Raw genomic sequence first — 15,105 nt, 5'->3', positions numbered from 1 at the left:
TTTATAAGGTCATAGTAAAAGGGATTAGTACCATGGGGTCCGATGATGATAGGGATATGCGAAAGGATGTGCAGATGGAGCAAGTGCCTGTGTCGATACTGACCAACAAGTTACATATATCTGGTACTGGGCCTGTGCCCGTGCGTGACCTGCGGTCTTCAGAGAAGAAAGTTGGTGGCGGAATACTGAATACAAGCGCGAAGGAGAACAGCTCGGTGCCGATGGACAACGAGTTTCTCAGTCAGAACAAGAGTGTGGATGGGAACGGGCTGGTGTCTATGTCGTCTGGTGACGGGAGAGTGATCGGTTCTCGGAATATATCTTTCTCTTCGGGGATAATACAGTTTCCCAACGGTAACGATGACGGCGCATCGATCATTTCGGATGCTAACGGGATCACAGTGGAGCGGAAAGCTTCGATTACTTCACCAAAATCTACTATATCATTCACAGTTGATGAAAATGAAAAGACATCCCATCATAGGTATTCCATCTCTAGCAAGCCCGGGAAGTCCACGACATCCATAGACAGTTTAGCTATTGAGGGTAAGAACAACAGTATAGATGCAAAGGATTCGGTAAAAGGTAATACAAAGGATGAAGTTGAGGCCGTGCCCGAACAGAAAAACTCTATAGTGAATATGCCTGGTGACTTCATATTCTTTGAGTCTAGGAAGCATGAACATAATTCTAACGAGACAGATGGCAAAGAAAAGAGCTTGAAAAGTAAGAAAAGTGGCATTTCAGGTGCTAGCGGTTCAAAAGAGGTTATTGGATCCACTTCTGGCCCTCAAATTCCCTTTTCTGAGTATTTCCTAAGACAAGATGATAAGAAATTTCATATCCTTATAGGTGCTACTGGATCTGTTGCAACTATAAAGGTGCCCTTGATTATAGATAAGCTGCTCAAATTATACACACCAGATAAAATTTCGATACAACTAATTGTAACCAAGCCAGCTGAACATTTCTTGAATGGTTTAAAGATTTCTACCCATGTCAAGATCTGGAGAGAAGAGGATGTGTGGTCGGATTGCAAAAAGATGGGAGATATGATACTGCATCATGAACTTAGGAAATGGGCTGATATATTTCTGATAGTCCCATTGTCAGCTAACAGTCTAGCAAAAATTGCAAACGGTATCAGCAATAACTTACTAACAGCAGTACTGAGAGATTGGTCTCCTAATACACCAATATACGCAGCACCTGCAATGAATACTTTCATGTATATCAATCCCATGACCAAAAAACATCTCAATATACTAGCATCTGATATGCCATATATCACAGTCTTGAAGCCTGTCGAGAAAGTCCTAATTTGCGGCGATATTGGTATGGGTGGTATGAGAGAATGGTCCGATATAGTTGAAATTGTAAGGAAGAAGATTAATGAAATCAAAAAAGCTAGGGATGAGGATACTACAACACCAGAAAAAGATGAAGATGAAGACGAGGAGGAGGATGAAGATGAAGATGAAGATGAAGATGAGGATGAGGATGAGGATGATAGCTTTAGAAAGAATGAGACTGATTCAGAGGATGATGATGACGATGACGAAGAAGAAGAAGATGATGATGATGACGACGAAGATGATGAAGATGGGCATAATGTTGACAAAGATAGAATGATATTAAAAGAAGAATCTGAATCCAAACCTATATGAATATATTTTGTTCTGGAATGACTTGAATTTAATTGCCAGTTATGGCGTCTATGCATACAGATAATACCATTCAATTGTAATATTCGGGTGAATTCTAGCTTGTTTGTAATATTTTTTTCAAAACTACATGCATTTAATGAGCTACTCTAATAATTGACATCATTTATCTAGAGGATTCACCGATCAAAATTAATAGTAAATTTTTGCAAGCTTATACACTTTCTACTATTTAGAATATTGTAGTATAGTTGGAGAAGAAGCATATTTTGCCTCAAGATAGAGGATTTCTAAAATACTAGAGGTGTGTATTTTTCTCAGAGAATAAATATTTACATTTTTCTATACGTCAGGAATAAATTATAAACATCAATATGTATATACAAGTTGCAGCAAAGAGTTAGAAAGATCAGGGGGGGTCAGCTTATAAGAGACCTACACTTTTGAGTATTCTCATTTTGATACCTTCAAAAGAGTTTAGCTTTGGTCTGACGTCAAGATATATCTGCGGTTCAGTTGCAATATTGTCCTTGCTAGTCTTGACCTCCTCAGAGTAAAAGTCAATTACGTAGTCAACTGTCTTCCCACATCTATCTATTGTCCAATCGTGTCTGTCAAAAGGTTTAGCCATACCCAATATTGTGGACCTGAACCATGCCCTTGGGGTAAGTTTTTTTGACTGGCCTTTAAAGTTAGTCAATTTGATTCCACCGCAGCTGTCCCCTCCTAGACCATTCTCCCACATATTAATATATCTCCACACTCTTTCGTTAACATAATTATGTAATGGCACGATGGTCTTCATATCTTCAGGTTGGGGGTCCCAGTTCTTCCTTTTCATGGCGTCAAAAAACTGCTTTTCCGATGGATATACCCAGTTCCCCTCAGAACCTGTTCTGGGTATACTGCTGACATCACGCTCGGAAGCCAGACCGACGTCATTTGCCGCTTCCCCATGCTTCTTGCCTGATTTCAGCCATACATCCTTAGAATGGTCATCGACTGGACATTTAGGCTGATCCTGTTGCTGTGCTAGTTTCTGCTGTGCTAGTTTCTGCTGTGCTAGTTTCTGCTCTTGTTGAGCTTGCTGCGCTTGCTGGCTATGCTTCAGCCATACATCTCTTTGATCATGTGGAACTGGACACTTGGACTCATCTCCGTCTGTCATTGCTTCTTTGTCTTATAACTTATCACAGGCTACCTGTAATTACGTATAACTCCGCGCCGCTTTTAACTCTTGACCTTGCCGGTTTTTGGCACTGGTATGATTATGCAATCCCCGATTTACCAGAGTTTTGCCTTTATGCGATTTCCAACAAACTATTGTTCCTGGTGCACCGTTGAAGCCTTTTAGAAGTAACCATTAGTAGGGATTAGTACCCATTCAGATCGCAATCTGGAAATCATTCTAGAATCAATTATCACTTACTAAGGGAACCCGGATCGCCTGGTGGGTCTCGATTGTCATGGGGTTGATGATTAGGCTTTTTGACATTTTATTATTAATGTTATCTTTGGTAATGGAATGGGCCATGAGGAAAGTGGCCAGCAATGGGTGGAGGGTGCATGGTGGTGCAATATCCCAACTACAGTGTGCAAGAGACAATGGGGGAGGGGGGTCTTGCAGAAGTTCAAGTGAGAAGGTCCAGAGGGTGTAATTCATTACTTGAGCCCGGTTACTATATCTCAATTAGTTAAGTGCTAACCAGTAAATTGTAAACACTCTTATCAAGGGAATGTGTTTATTAGAAAAGTATATAAGGGCCCATCGGCATCGCGTATGTAGCTCTCTTGTGTATAGGCTACCTTGACAGAAAACAAAATCAACAACAAACTATAAGTACAAGTTGCAAATACAAGTTACAAATATAAATACAATTTACACCAGTTGAATATGTCGCTACAGAGTGGAAACCTACACAAAGTCTCCGAGATCCCATTGTCCCAGATCCACAGGCCTATTGTCCCAGTGCTGGACTACCAGAAGATCGATGCGATGGTGTCGACTATGAAGGGTAAGCCCATGGCCAGCAAGACGTGTTCCTTGGAAGGTGCCACTGAGCTCAACGGGCAGCTCCCACCCATCGATGTGATGTGCGTGCGTGAGAATGGCGAGAGCTATTACTTTGCGTTCGGTGGGTGCCACAGGTTCCAAGCCTACGACCGCCTGGCTCAGGAACAGAATGACCCACATATCCCAGTGAGGGCCAAGGTGTTGCCTGCCACAAGACACCAGTTGAAACTATATGTGGGTGAGTCGCTGGACACCATGTTCGAGAAAGCGGACATGCAAAGACAGCTCGAAGCCTGAAGCCTGAAGCCTGAAGCCTGAAACGTTTTTATGAATCTTTACGTCATTTTTTTTTTGTATGTGTTTTATGTCTAATGTTATGTACCAATAAGATTACAATGTTTAAGTCAGCGTTAACCATGTTATGCAACACACATCAAGTGCGTTGTGTTGCATACTGCAGCTATATTGCACTTCGATACAGGTATGAGCATATCATATTACGTATTTACCATTTATAACCCCGCCGTCGGTGTTATAACCAGATACCAACATACGATCCAGAACCTTGTACATAGTGACAATAACTCATCACGCACAACGTTTACGGTCTCATTGGTCAGAAGCCCTTGCCTCGAAGACCTCGAACTGCAGCGCTGACTAGAGAGCCCGCAGAGCCCGCAGAGCCTTTTGGTGTCAAAGGGGGGGGGATGTGAGCTACTTTGTGAAAAGCGCAGAAACTGCTGTACAGATGGGAGGGAATCGGTTCAATAAACCGCGCACTCCGACAAATCGGTGATTCTGCGGGCAGGGGGGACCTGTCCTTCACTGGTATAAATAGCTGGCAGTTCTTTCTTCTTTTCAGCGTAAGCGCTTATGTCTTTATGGTACTGATTTGTACTGCACTCATAGCATTACTCTACTAAAATATAGTCTAAAATAAAAAATAATTACACAGCATGTTGTCTAGAATTAGCAGAAGGGCATTTTCCTCTACACGTATCAATCCATACAAGGTTACAGTTCTCGGTGCCAATGGTGGTATTGGGCAGCCATTGTCGTTGCTGTTGAAGTTGAACCAGAAGGTTACTGATCTGAGGTTGTACGATCTTAGAGGTGCTCCTGGTGTTGCCAGTGACTTGTCGCACATCCCAACGAACTCTACTGTGAAGGGTTTCACTCCCGAGGAGGCCGATGGTTTGAAGAATGCTTTGAAGGACACCGACCTGGTGTTGATTCCTGCTGGTGTGCCTAGAAAGCCAGGTATGACTCGTGATGACTTGTTTGCCATCAATGCCGGTATCGTGCGTGACTTGGCCACCGCTGCTGCCGAGTCTGCTCCAAACGCTGCCATCCTGGTGATCTCTAACCCAGTTAACTCTACCGTGCCAATTGTCGCCGAGGTCTTGCAAAAGAAAGGTGTGTACAACCCTAAGAAGTTGTTCGGTGTCACCACATTGGACTCCATCAGAGCTTCCAGATTCATCTCCGAAGTTGTCGGCACTGACCCAACCCAGGAGAAAGTAAACGTTGTTGGTGGTCACTCTGGTATCACAATTATCCCACTTCTATCTCAGACCAAGTACGGTGATAAATTGGACAAGGACCAAAAGGACGCCTTGATCAAGAGAATCCAGTTCGGTGGTGACGAAGTCGTCAAGGCCAAGAACGGTGCTGGTTCCGCTACTCTATCCATGGCCCAGGCCGGTGCTTTGTTCGCCAACGCTGTCCTATCCGGTTTCGCCGGTGAACAAAACGTCGTCGAACCATCTTTCGTCGACTCCCCTCTATACAAGGGCGAAGGTATCGAGTTCTTTGCTTCCCCAGTTACTCTAGGAAAGGAAGGTGTTGTTAAGATCCACCCAATTGGTACCATCTCCGCTGAAGAGGAAGAGATGTTGGCCACTTGTAAGGAGACCTTGAAGAAGAACATCGAAAAGGGTATCAACTTCGTCAAGTCCAGCAATTAAGTCGGGATCATCACATGATAAATAATGATTAAAGGATGAATGGAATCCCTCTTCGATGTCTTTATGTCCTTCACAAGATCATAAACAGAATTTCGGACACTATTTATTTCTTTCATTTTGCTTGCATTTGCTTATAGCTGGCAGTACTAGATCGAATCATTTCTTATCCGTTCATCTTTTAGCTATTTGCCTGCTATTACACACAAAGAAACCCCATTTACAATCACATGCTTTTTTTAACTATTCATTTATTTCATTACTTTTTTTTGACTTTGAGAATTCCAATTTGTGTGTTACAGTGATTCAGACGACTTATGTTTATTGTGCTTGTTATTATTTACTATTTTATCGAGGTTTTCATCTCTTCGATTTTCTGTTACTAATAGATATTATTCATGTAATTATAGTCAATATTGACTACACATTTTTCCCTTTACTATTTTTTCCCATTGTTTAAATTTATTCTGCTTTATTATTTTAGAAAACCTCTTGTATGTAAATGAAGCATTACATTACATAGTTTATAAAGTAAATGCCAATATTCTGATAGCTTATCCTGTGTAAATGGTAGTAGGTTTTTGCTCATGTCTTACCCTCCCAACCTTGAGTCACCTTTTCATGACTAGAACAACCTAGCGAAACCGGATGTATATTTTTGAATGAGCGAAAAAATCGCAAAAATCAGAAAACCAGGCCATAAAATATTACACCATACAAAATTCACCAACATATATAAAAACCAGACTAATGTGTCAAATTACAGTTTATAATAAAAGACCATGATCTTAAATGTACATTAACTAATGTAGAACAGAATTATAAAATTGCAATATGACAGAAATCTTGCTGAAAGGAAAACTTGTCGACAATCACACACGTTGTGAGCATTGGCACTCGGAGCTCGACATCATCGCATTGAAATTTAAATGCTGCGAGACATTCTACCCATGCTATGAGTGTCATAAGGAATCTACAAGCCATGAAGTACTCCGCTATCATTCCAATACTGAAGAGAAAGTTGTCCTGTGTGGAAATTGTAACACTACAATGACGTTTGCTGAGTACAAGACAAGTAAGGAGCCTCTGCGATGCCCTTACTGTGAGTCTAAATTCAATCCTGGATGCAGTAATCATTATGACCTCTATTTTGAGTTCGATAAATAATTCTCATTGGCTTGGAAGCTCTATTTAGCATTTATGTAACTCCTTCGTTAATATAAAATGCAGGTTTATTTTTTAAGTATTTTGAATAATAGCTACAGAATTATTCTATTATAATTATCATAATGCCACCATTACCAAGGTGAATAAAAAAAATCTGATTTAACCCCAATGGCCTGATGTTGGTTTTCCGGAGAAATATAATCAAGCCAATAACAAATAGATTAAGTTTCAAATAAGTACACGCCTTTCAAAGATTATGCAGAAAAAAATCAAAAGTAACAAAATTTAGTGAGAGCAAAAAAAATGGCAATTGCTTGCTATGCGATTAAAATATTCAGCAAAATACCTGAAAATTATACCTTCGACTGGTAAAGATATTGTTTCTATTTCTTTTTGCCAGATTTTAGACGACCTTCAAAACCAGCTCTCTTTTTAGGAACAATAGAACCTGTGAATTTCCTCTTCATTTTCTGCTGCTTATTTTTCTTCTGACCCTTGTTTTGCTTCCTTATCTGCAAGTTTTCCTCTCTTCTCTTTTGCTTTTCTGCTATATTAGTTGCAACCGTTCTCTTTCTTTCTTGCCATTCTAGAGCAGATTTTCTTTTCTTGGCCTCCTTCCTTTTAAGTGCTTTCTTAAGAAGTTTCTCGTCGTCTTTTAGTCTTATACCTTCCGCTTGAAGCATAGCTTTTTGCCATTTTTCCTTTTCTTTTAGTTTGATTTGCTCTAGTTCATCTTTGTTTTGAATTTTGTTCTGTTTAGTTTCCAGTAGTTTTAAATGGGCTTTAATGTCGTTCTTTGCGGGTCCCTTCTTTTTACCGTTTGGCTGTTTCCTGAGCCTTTGCAAATCAGAGGTCGTTCTATCACCATCATCAAAGATAATATTTTGGAACATGACATCCTTGGCGGAGACACCATTCTTCTTTTGCTTCTTCTTTGGATTTTCTTCCAAGTCATCCTCGTTTTCCGATTCACTTGAGTGGTCTTCGTCGTCGTCGTCATCGTCGTCATCACTGTCACCACCATTTGCATGCTCAAGTTTCCTCTTCTTTCTGGCTTCTTCTCTTTTCCTCCTTTGCTCAAGGATGGCTTCTCTAGAACTAGCAGCACCTTGAACATTGGTACCTGGAGCTTTACGTTTCTCCTTTAAAGCTTGTATCTTCTGTTGAAGCTTGGATCTTAGCTCCTCAACATTTTTCAGTTTTTTAGCCTTCTCATTTGATTTCTTAGTAACTTCTTTAGTTGACTTTTCTCCATTTACTTCGTCATTATCATCTTCTCCTTCTTCAGCGTCCGCTGGCTCATCACGTTGTTCACGTTGCTTGTCGCCCAGTTTGATCTCATTACCTTCATCATCAAATATAACCTTTATGTCCTCATCTTCTTCATCCTCATCATCGTCTTCAGCTTCTTCTACCACCTCGCCTCCTAAGGCCTTGTGTTTGCCATCTACATCCGCTACCGGTTTCTTATTCAGCTTATTCAGCTTCGCACCAGGAAGCTCTACAGGAACAGCATTCTGCTCCCGCTTCTTCATCACATCCAAAGCGCTCGAGACCTCATCCCCCTGCTGTTCGGGGTCCAGCTTCTTCAACTTGTCATCGCGGACTTGCGACTTATCCTTCTTCTTCATCTTCCATTGGTCCTGCGTCTTCTCATCGTAATAGTACTTCGCAGGAATCAACGCCATCAGCCCATCAAAAGCCGACGAGTTCGCACGCAACCTCTCTTCTAGTAAATCACTCATGGTCGTCACCGTATTACCCTTCTGTTACAAATATACACCATATTAGCACTATATAACATAAATAATTTACATATATTATAGCTCATCGCGACTCCCACTCCAGTGCTCTCTAAGCTCATCACCGCCCCCACTGGGCTCATCGCTTTTTTTCACTTTTTTCACAGAAAATCGATGCCCTGCAAATTTTTCAGTTCATATATACGAAAAAGTCACATGATTATAAATAATACGCTTCCTTGTATATATACTAAGAAGTAAATACGCTACTTGGGATAGTATTCAGCATGTTATCATCTATTTTGTATTACCTATAGATAGTAGTTGGTCCGGCAGGGTTTTATTTGGGGATGTGTAATGTAACTAGGGAGGGGTGTTCAACGTTATCACCATTTCTCATGTGACTATGTCACTCATATGCTTCTATTGGTGTGAAATCAATTTTTATGGATTGAAATCACTACCCTGGCCATTAAACATCAGAGAGACGTCGATGCTCTTTCGGGTGGATGTTGCAACGTTTGCAGTCGATGCCCTTACTGTAGAGAAAATTTTTCCTATCATTTTTTGCAGTTTGTGCAATGAGTATTGTGTAATAACCTAGTAAAAAAAATCAAAAAAAGAAAGTTGGGTATTAGAAGTTTGTTAGAACCATTTGGGTTCTCCTAGTATATAATTTGCATGCATTTCTACCTTTAATTATTTTTTTTGTATACTATTTGTGTTAATTTGTGTGTTTTTAGTTGCATTTTCAGTCGGAACACTAAGCAAGCATACCAAGAAAAAAATGTCCCAAGGTAAATTGTTCATCTACAACACTCCAAGAGCCGCTCCTTCCAAGGCTATCATTGAGCACTTCAAGTTGGACTTCCAAGTTCTTGAAGATCCAAACGAATTGAAGGCCAAGTTCCCAAGACACAGAATCCCATCTTTGTTGCTAAAGAACGGTACTCAAATCACCGAGTCCATTGCCATTGTCAACTACTTGGTTAACCAAATCGATGACGAAAAGGTCAAGGCTGATTTGCTAGGTAAGAACGAGCTTGAGAAGGCTCAAGTCCTACAATGGTTGTCCATGACTACCGTTGACTTGTTCAACCACCTTGGTGCTTTGTACTTGACCTCCATCAAGAAGTTCGCTTACACCAAGCCATCCGTTGACTACCACTTCAGTTTGATCAACGAGGTTGCTGACTTCATGGAACAAAGATTGACCCACTACACTTACTTGGTCGATGAAAGAGCTACTTTGGCTGACGTCTACGCTTACTACATGTGTGTCTTGGCTTTCGGTCTAATCTTCGGCCCTGAATTCCCAAAGGCTCACCCAGCTCTAACTAGATGGTACAAGACTATGATGGACCACCCAATCATCAAGTCCTCTCCATCTCTTTTCCCAGCTTTCGCTGAGAAGGACATCGAATTGACTCCAAAGAAGGAAACTAAGAAGAAGGAAGAAAAGAAGACTGAGAAGAAGGCTGAAAAGAAGGAAGAAAAGCCAGCTGCTGAAGCTCCACAACAAGAAAAGAAGCCAAAGCACCCATTGGAAGCTCTTGGTAGATCCACTTTCGTCCTAGACGAATGGAAGAGAAAGTACTCCAACGAAGACACCAGACCAGTTGCTTTGCCATGGTTCTGGGAACACTACAACCCAGAAGAATACTCCTTGTGGAAGGTCGGTTACAAGTACAACGACGAATTGACCATGACTTTCATGTCCAACAACTTGGTCGGTGGTTTCTTCAACAGACTGTCCGCTTCCACTAAGTACATGTTCGGTTGTCTAGTTGTCTATGGTGAAAACAACAACAACGGTATCGTCGGTGCTGTCATGGTCAGAGGTCAAGACCACGTCCCAGCCTTCGACGTCGCCCCAGACTGGGAATCCTACGAATACACCAAGTTGGACCCAACTAAGGAAGAAGACAAGGAATTTGTCAACAACATGTGGGCTTGGGATAAGCCAGTTGTTGTCAACGGTGAATCTAAGGAAATCGCTGACGGTAAGGTTTTGAAATAAGCTAATTGACTTGGTTTAAGAGCATTTTCACTGGCTCCTTCCTTGTATAATGAACAATTTTCTATATCTTTTTACCATCCCCATATATATTATGTATGTCTAATACCGATTTTATGATATAACCTACGCGACCAACATTAATACAGATCCGAGGTAGCAGACATGTTATTGAAAAGTAGCTACTATTGAACTGTATACGCTGCAAACTATATGACTAATGTGAATATTAATTACACTTACTGTTGTAATGCCCATAGCTTAAGGATACGGTTAACTATGACGTGCGTCGTTATATTCCAACCAGGGCCCATTCAGCTCATAAAGGGTCAGGAAAAATATTGAAAAGAAGTGTAGATAGTGCCAATTATGGATGAATAAATCGTACTAAGCAAGTCAATTATTGCTAGATCGTATAGTTCTCAATAGAACTTTACTGAATTGGTTTTTGATACTAGTACAGGCATTATTCCCACTTCTCCTTTTCCGGTGCATAGGACTAGAAATCAACTACTATAAAGAAATGGCTACTGCGTTGTACACTGCTAATGATTTCTTTCTGGTGTCGTTGCCAGGAAATGCGAAGCCTGCTAGTGGTCAAGCTGATGTAGACACATGGCTGAAGAATAACTTACTTGGAGGCAGGACGTTCGTGTCTGATTTCAAGATACCTGAGTTTAAAATTGGTTCTCTGGACAATTTGCTAGTGGAGTCTGAGGACTTGAGTAAGATAGATAACCAGGTCGGGTCATCGGTTTCCAAGATTGTCGAAATTTTATCTGGTATGAATGAGGCATCTACTAACGATTATAAGACTATACCTATTAACAATATGCCGATTCCGGAGTATCTAGAACATTTTGAATGGCAAACAAGGAAATTCAAGCTTGATAAATCAATCAAGGAATTGATGAGCAATTTGTCAGACGAAGCATCACAGCTAGATCTTGATGTTAGAGCAACTTACACAAACTACACAAACGCAAAGTCCAATCTGGCTGCAGCAGAGAGAAAGAAGACAGGAGACTTGTCGGTAAGATCCCTACACGATATTGTTAAATCTGACGATTTCATCCTAGACTCTGAGTACTTGACCACTGTGTTAATTGCTGTACCAAAGAACTTGAAAGCCGATTTTGAGAAGACCTATGAGACTTTGAGTAAAAATGTAGTTCCGGGATCTGCTGGTATAATTGCAAAGGATGATGACTACATCTTGTACAATGTCCACCTATTCAAGAGAAATGCACAAGAATTTACCACGGCAGCCAGAGAGAAGAAGTTTATACCTAGAGAATTTAACTATAGCGAGGAGCTGATAGATCAATTGAAAAGGGAACATGATTCAGCAGCAAGTTTGGAACAATCTCTACGTATCCAATTGGTAAGATTAGCTAAGACAGCGTTCGTCGACGTATTCGTGATATGGTTCCACATCAAAGCCCTGCGTGTCTACGTGGAGTCTGTGTTGCGTTATGGGCTTCCTCCACATTTCATAATTAAGATCATCGCAGTACCCCCAAAGAATGTAACTAAATGTAAGCAAGAGCTAGTAGATGCGTTTGGATTCCTAGGTGGAAATGCTTTCGCTAGAGACAAGAAGGGTAAGATTAGCAAAGACGACACGTCCTTACACCAATACGCAAACTTGGTGGACGCAGATTATGAACCGTTTGTATTCTATCACATCAAATTGTAGTGATTTACCTCCCCATAGCTTAATTGCGTTTCTGGAGAACATTTCGTAACGCTACCTACCATAGTACATATAATAATCTAAAAGTACATACATAAATGGCAAAAGAACTCAACTTAATATAGTCTATCGCTACCTACCATCAAGCACTCCTACACTCAAACAGTCTCTCAACTTAACAATATATGTTTCATTTTTACAAGAAAATATGACAACAGTTGAACTTCGCTGGCGAGGAAAAATCGTTCACCAGCGAAGGTTTCCATAAAAAGTCAAAAATACGGGGGGAAGACATAAGTGAAAGTTGAAGTACAGTAAATCGCATTGTTTTGGTCAAAACTGTAGCCTCAATAGGTTTATATTTTAGATCGGTTTAGTTCCAAGTATAAATATCCCGTACCATTGCTGGTAATTGATACTTATAGTGAACCAGTGGCGAGTCGGCGGAGTGATTTACACTTAATAAGGGACATTGAATAAGTACTTACAGGGCCCGCATTGATACAAGATCATAGAGAGTTACGATGGTTATGCATTGGAGTTTGGGTTCTAAAGATACTGAAAGGCTTCCGTCGGATCTCATTTCGTTGACTGCGAAGCCTATTGAGCCAAGTCCAGTGACTGCAGTTGTAAGACTGGCCACTGCAAATAAGGAGAAGTTAGCAGAGTTAGAAAAACAGCGTAGCGCTGATACACAGGATGTGGTGAAACAGGTAAGGCATTTCACTTTACAAGAAAATAATACGATTATTCATTACCCGATTACCAATTTTGCAGATGAGAGCATATTCAACTTTGAAAAGGTGTACGACGTAGGAGTACCATTAGTAGACATTCACAAAAGTCTATCAGAATCTGTCTTGAAGGATATATATGATGGCTATGATGTGAGTATAATTAGTTATGGGGAAGCTGGAAGTGGTAAGTCGTTTACACTGTTTGGGAACGAAGATTCTGACGGTATTATTGCACTCACGTTTCAGGACATTATACAAAAAAAGAGAGAATTAGAGAAAGATCAGAATACAATAGTAAATATTCAAATTTCTGCTTTAGAAATCTCTTTGGAGAAGGTGTATGACATGTTACATTCTGCAGATGATAGGAAGCCGTTAAAGTCGCACCACGAAACTAAGAAGTTTGGGCTATATTACCAGGAAGCCAATAATGAATATATAAATAGTATCAAAGAGTTTGATAGAGTAATGAAACTGATACAGGATAATAAGGAAGCGTCTGAAAAGAAGATGGATAGTAAAAGATCGACTTCGCATGTTGTTATCAGATGCTCTGTTGAACAATTAGATAGAGTACACGGGACGATCACTTCATCGAATATAATGTTTGCGGATCTTTGCGGTTCTAACAGATTTGAAAAGGACGTGGACCAGAAGTTAGGTGTAGAGAATATAAAAAAGCTGAATCTCTCGATTTCCAACTTGGAAAGTGTGGTCAATTCTGTGCTTCAAAACCAACAGAAGAACCACCTATATATAGAAAACAAGTTGGTTCCAAGTGTTAATAGTTCAGATTTGCAGCGAGTACCATACAAGGACTCACAGTTAACTGGCTTAATACAAGAAGCTTTGGGTGGTAACTCTCGCACCCGTGTTGTGTTAAATTGTTTCGATGATAAATCGCACCATGAGGAGACTATCGCCACTCTACGATTTGGTGTTCAGTTGCAAAATATTCTAAATTTTGTAAGGGCAGACGTTACCGGTTTGAACTCCAAAAAGACGCTTGATCTTTTGATCGATAATATGAAGGTTATAGAAAATAATTATGATCAAAAGATAACCCTATTAGAATCTGAGCTTAATAAACTAGCGGACACTGTTAAGAAGGCAAAGGTGACTGAGGAGCTAGAAACCGAGATTGTAGAGAAGAATGATGAGATAAAGAAACTAAGAGAACAATTAGAGACGATGACACAGTTGTTCAATAACATTGATCCCAAGGAGTCTGAGGATACCAAAAAGATCATTCAAACTTTGATGGAGAAATGTGAAAGTGTTGCTCAGTTGCAACTAGAACTGGAGGGTCAATTGCATGAGAACTCTATCTTGAAAGGAGATGGCGAGATCAAAGACGCTAAGATACGAACATTGGAAACAATGAACTCCCGATTAGTCGAACAATTACAAAATCAAGAAAGTTCTACACAAGATATACTGAAGAGTAATGGTATTCTTAAGAAAGAACTCGAAGCGTTATCGAATATATCTAAGTCACAACAAGAAAAGATCAAGATTCTCGAAGCCAAACTAAGAGACTCTGTAGTGATTAGTTCTACTGAGAGCTCACCAAGGAAGGGATCGGTAAGTTCTTCCTCAATAAATACAATGTTGCCCATAGATGAGTCTGACGGCCAATCTAAATCGTGGGGGTTTGTATCATCTTCCTCGAAAACTGGCAACTTTTGGGGAGGTCGCAAAGTCTCTACTAGCAGCATGACCACAATTACTTCCCAGGATTCATTTCAACCAAAGCCGTTAAAGAAAGGGTTTAGTCTAAACACAGTCAAGCCAAAGAACGAACCTGAGGCCGGCTCGTAGGCCTGCCATGCGGCTCACTTCACCATCTCCACTACCAATATAATCTATAATGAACTAATATAGTCCAAAATAACACAATATAATAAGTAATCTGCACTGTTGGCTTCGAAGCTCATCGCATTTGAGTGGTGAACTGGAATGTTGACGTTTTCTGATCAGAAATTCGCTCAAAAGATCCTTCTTCTACGGAGTTTTCTTCGGTATTTGAGAGTGAAAAAAAAGTCAAAACAAAAGAAAAACAATAAAATCCTGAAATTCATAATCTGGTCGATTATCAAAGCTA

At 40.4% G+C, this 15,105-nt stretch overlaps 9 protein-coding genes across 9 annotated transcripts; 6 read left to right on the top strand and 3 right to left on the bottom strand.

The window, feature by feature from the left end:
• Positions 1 to 32: 32 nt before the first annotated feature.
• On the top strand, positions 33 to 1,667 carry CAB3 (phosphopantothenoylcysteine decarboxylase complex subunit CAB3; the record flags this gene model as incomplete). The annotated part of the gene is made up of 1 exon (XM_449005.1): positions 33 to 1,667. The coding sequence occupies one exon, from the start codon at positions 33 to 35 to the stop codon at positions 1,665 to 1,667; it is 1,635 nt and encodes a 544-aa protein (XP_449005.1).
• Positions 1,668 to 2,088: 421 nt separating this feature from the next.
• CYT2 (cytochrome c1 heme lyase CYT2) lies at positions 2,089 to 2,832 on the bottom strand (the record flags this gene model as incomplete). Its single annotated transcript, XM_449004.1, has 1 exon — positions 2,089 to 2,832. The coding sequence occupies one exon, from the start codon at positions 2,830 to 2,832 to the stop codon at positions 2,089 to 2,091; it is 744 nt and encodes a 247-aa protein (XP_449004.1).
• A 726-nt stretch (positions 2,833 to 3,558) lies between these two features.
• SRX1 (sulfiredoxin) lies at positions 3,559 to 3,975 on the top strand (the record flags this gene model as incomplete). The annotated part of the gene is made up of 1 exon (XM_449003.1): positions 3,559 to 3,975. The coding sequence occupies one exon, from the start codon at positions 3,559 to 3,561 to the stop codon at positions 3,973 to 3,975; it is 417 nt and encodes a 138-aa protein (XP_449003.1).
• Positions 3,976 to 4,634: 659 nt separating this feature from the next.
• On the top strand, positions 4,635 to 5,645 carry MDH1 (malate dehydrogenase MDH1; the record flags this gene model as incomplete). The annotated part of the gene is made up of 1 exon (XM_449002.1): positions 4,635 to 5,645. One exon carries the CDS (start codon positions 4,635 to 4,637, stop codon positions 5,643 to 5,645), a length of 1,011 nt encoding a protein of 336 aa, XP_449002.1.
• An 816-nt stretch (positions 5,646 to 6,461) lies between these two features.
• Positions 6,462 to 6,779, bottom strand: GVI51_L05071 (uncharacterized protein; the record flags this gene model as incomplete). Its single annotated transcript, XM_449000.1, has 1 exon — positions 6,462 to 6,779. The coding sequence occupies one exon, from the start codon at positions 6,777 to 6,779 to the stop codon at positions 6,462 to 6,464; it is 318 nt and encodes a 105-aa protein (XP_449000.1).
• A 413-nt stretch (positions 6,780 to 7,192) lies between these two features.
• Positions 7,193 to 8,554, bottom strand: RRP14 (ribosome biosynthesis protein RRP14; the record flags this gene model as incomplete). The annotated part of the gene is made up of 1 exon (XM_448999.1): positions 7,193 to 8,554. The coding sequence occupies one exon, from the start codon at positions 8,552 to 8,554 to the stop codon at positions 7,193 to 7,195; it is 1,362 nt and encodes a 453-aa protein (XP_448999.1).
• A 784-nt stretch (positions 8,555 to 9,338) lies between these two features.
• Positions 9,339 to 10,571, top strand: TEF4 (translation elongation factor EF1B gamma; the record flags this gene model as incomplete). Its single annotated transcript, XM_448998.1, has 1 exon — positions 9,339 to 10,571. One exon carries the CDS (start codon positions 9,339 to 9,341, stop codon positions 10,569 to 10,571), a length of 1,233 nt encoding a protein of 410 aa, XP_448998.1.
• A 520-nt stretch (positions 10,572 to 11,091) lies between these two features.
• On the top strand, positions 11,092 to 12,267 carry VMA5 (H(+)-transporting V1 sector ATPase subunit C; the record flags this gene model as incomplete). The annotated part of the gene is made up of 1 exon (XM_448997.1): positions 11,092 to 12,267. The coding sequence occupies one exon, from the start codon at positions 11,092 to 11,094 to the stop codon at positions 12,265 to 12,267; it is 1,176 nt and encodes a 391-aa protein (XP_448997.1).
• Positions 12,268 to 12,788: 521 nt separating this feature from the next.
• On the top strand, positions 12,789 to 14,822 carry SMY1 (Smy1p; the record flags this gene model as incomplete). Its single annotated transcript, XM_448996.2, has 1 exon — positions 12,789 to 14,822. The coding sequence occupies one exon, from the start codon at positions 12,789 to 12,791 to the stop codon at positions 14,820 to 14,822; it is 2,034 nt and encodes a 677-aa protein (XP_448996.2).
• Positions 14,823 to 15,105: the final 283 nt, after the last annotated feature.

This window comes from Nakaseomyces glabratus, chromosome L (genome assembly GCF_010111755.1).
Source record: "Nakaseomyces glabratus chromosome L, complete sequence".
Lineage (NCBI taxonomy): Eukaryota > Fungi > Ascomycota > Saccharomycetes > Saccharomycetales > Saccharomycetaceae > Nakaseomyces > Nakaseomyces glabratus.
This window is presented reverse-complemented; position numbering and strand designations above follow the sequence as displayed.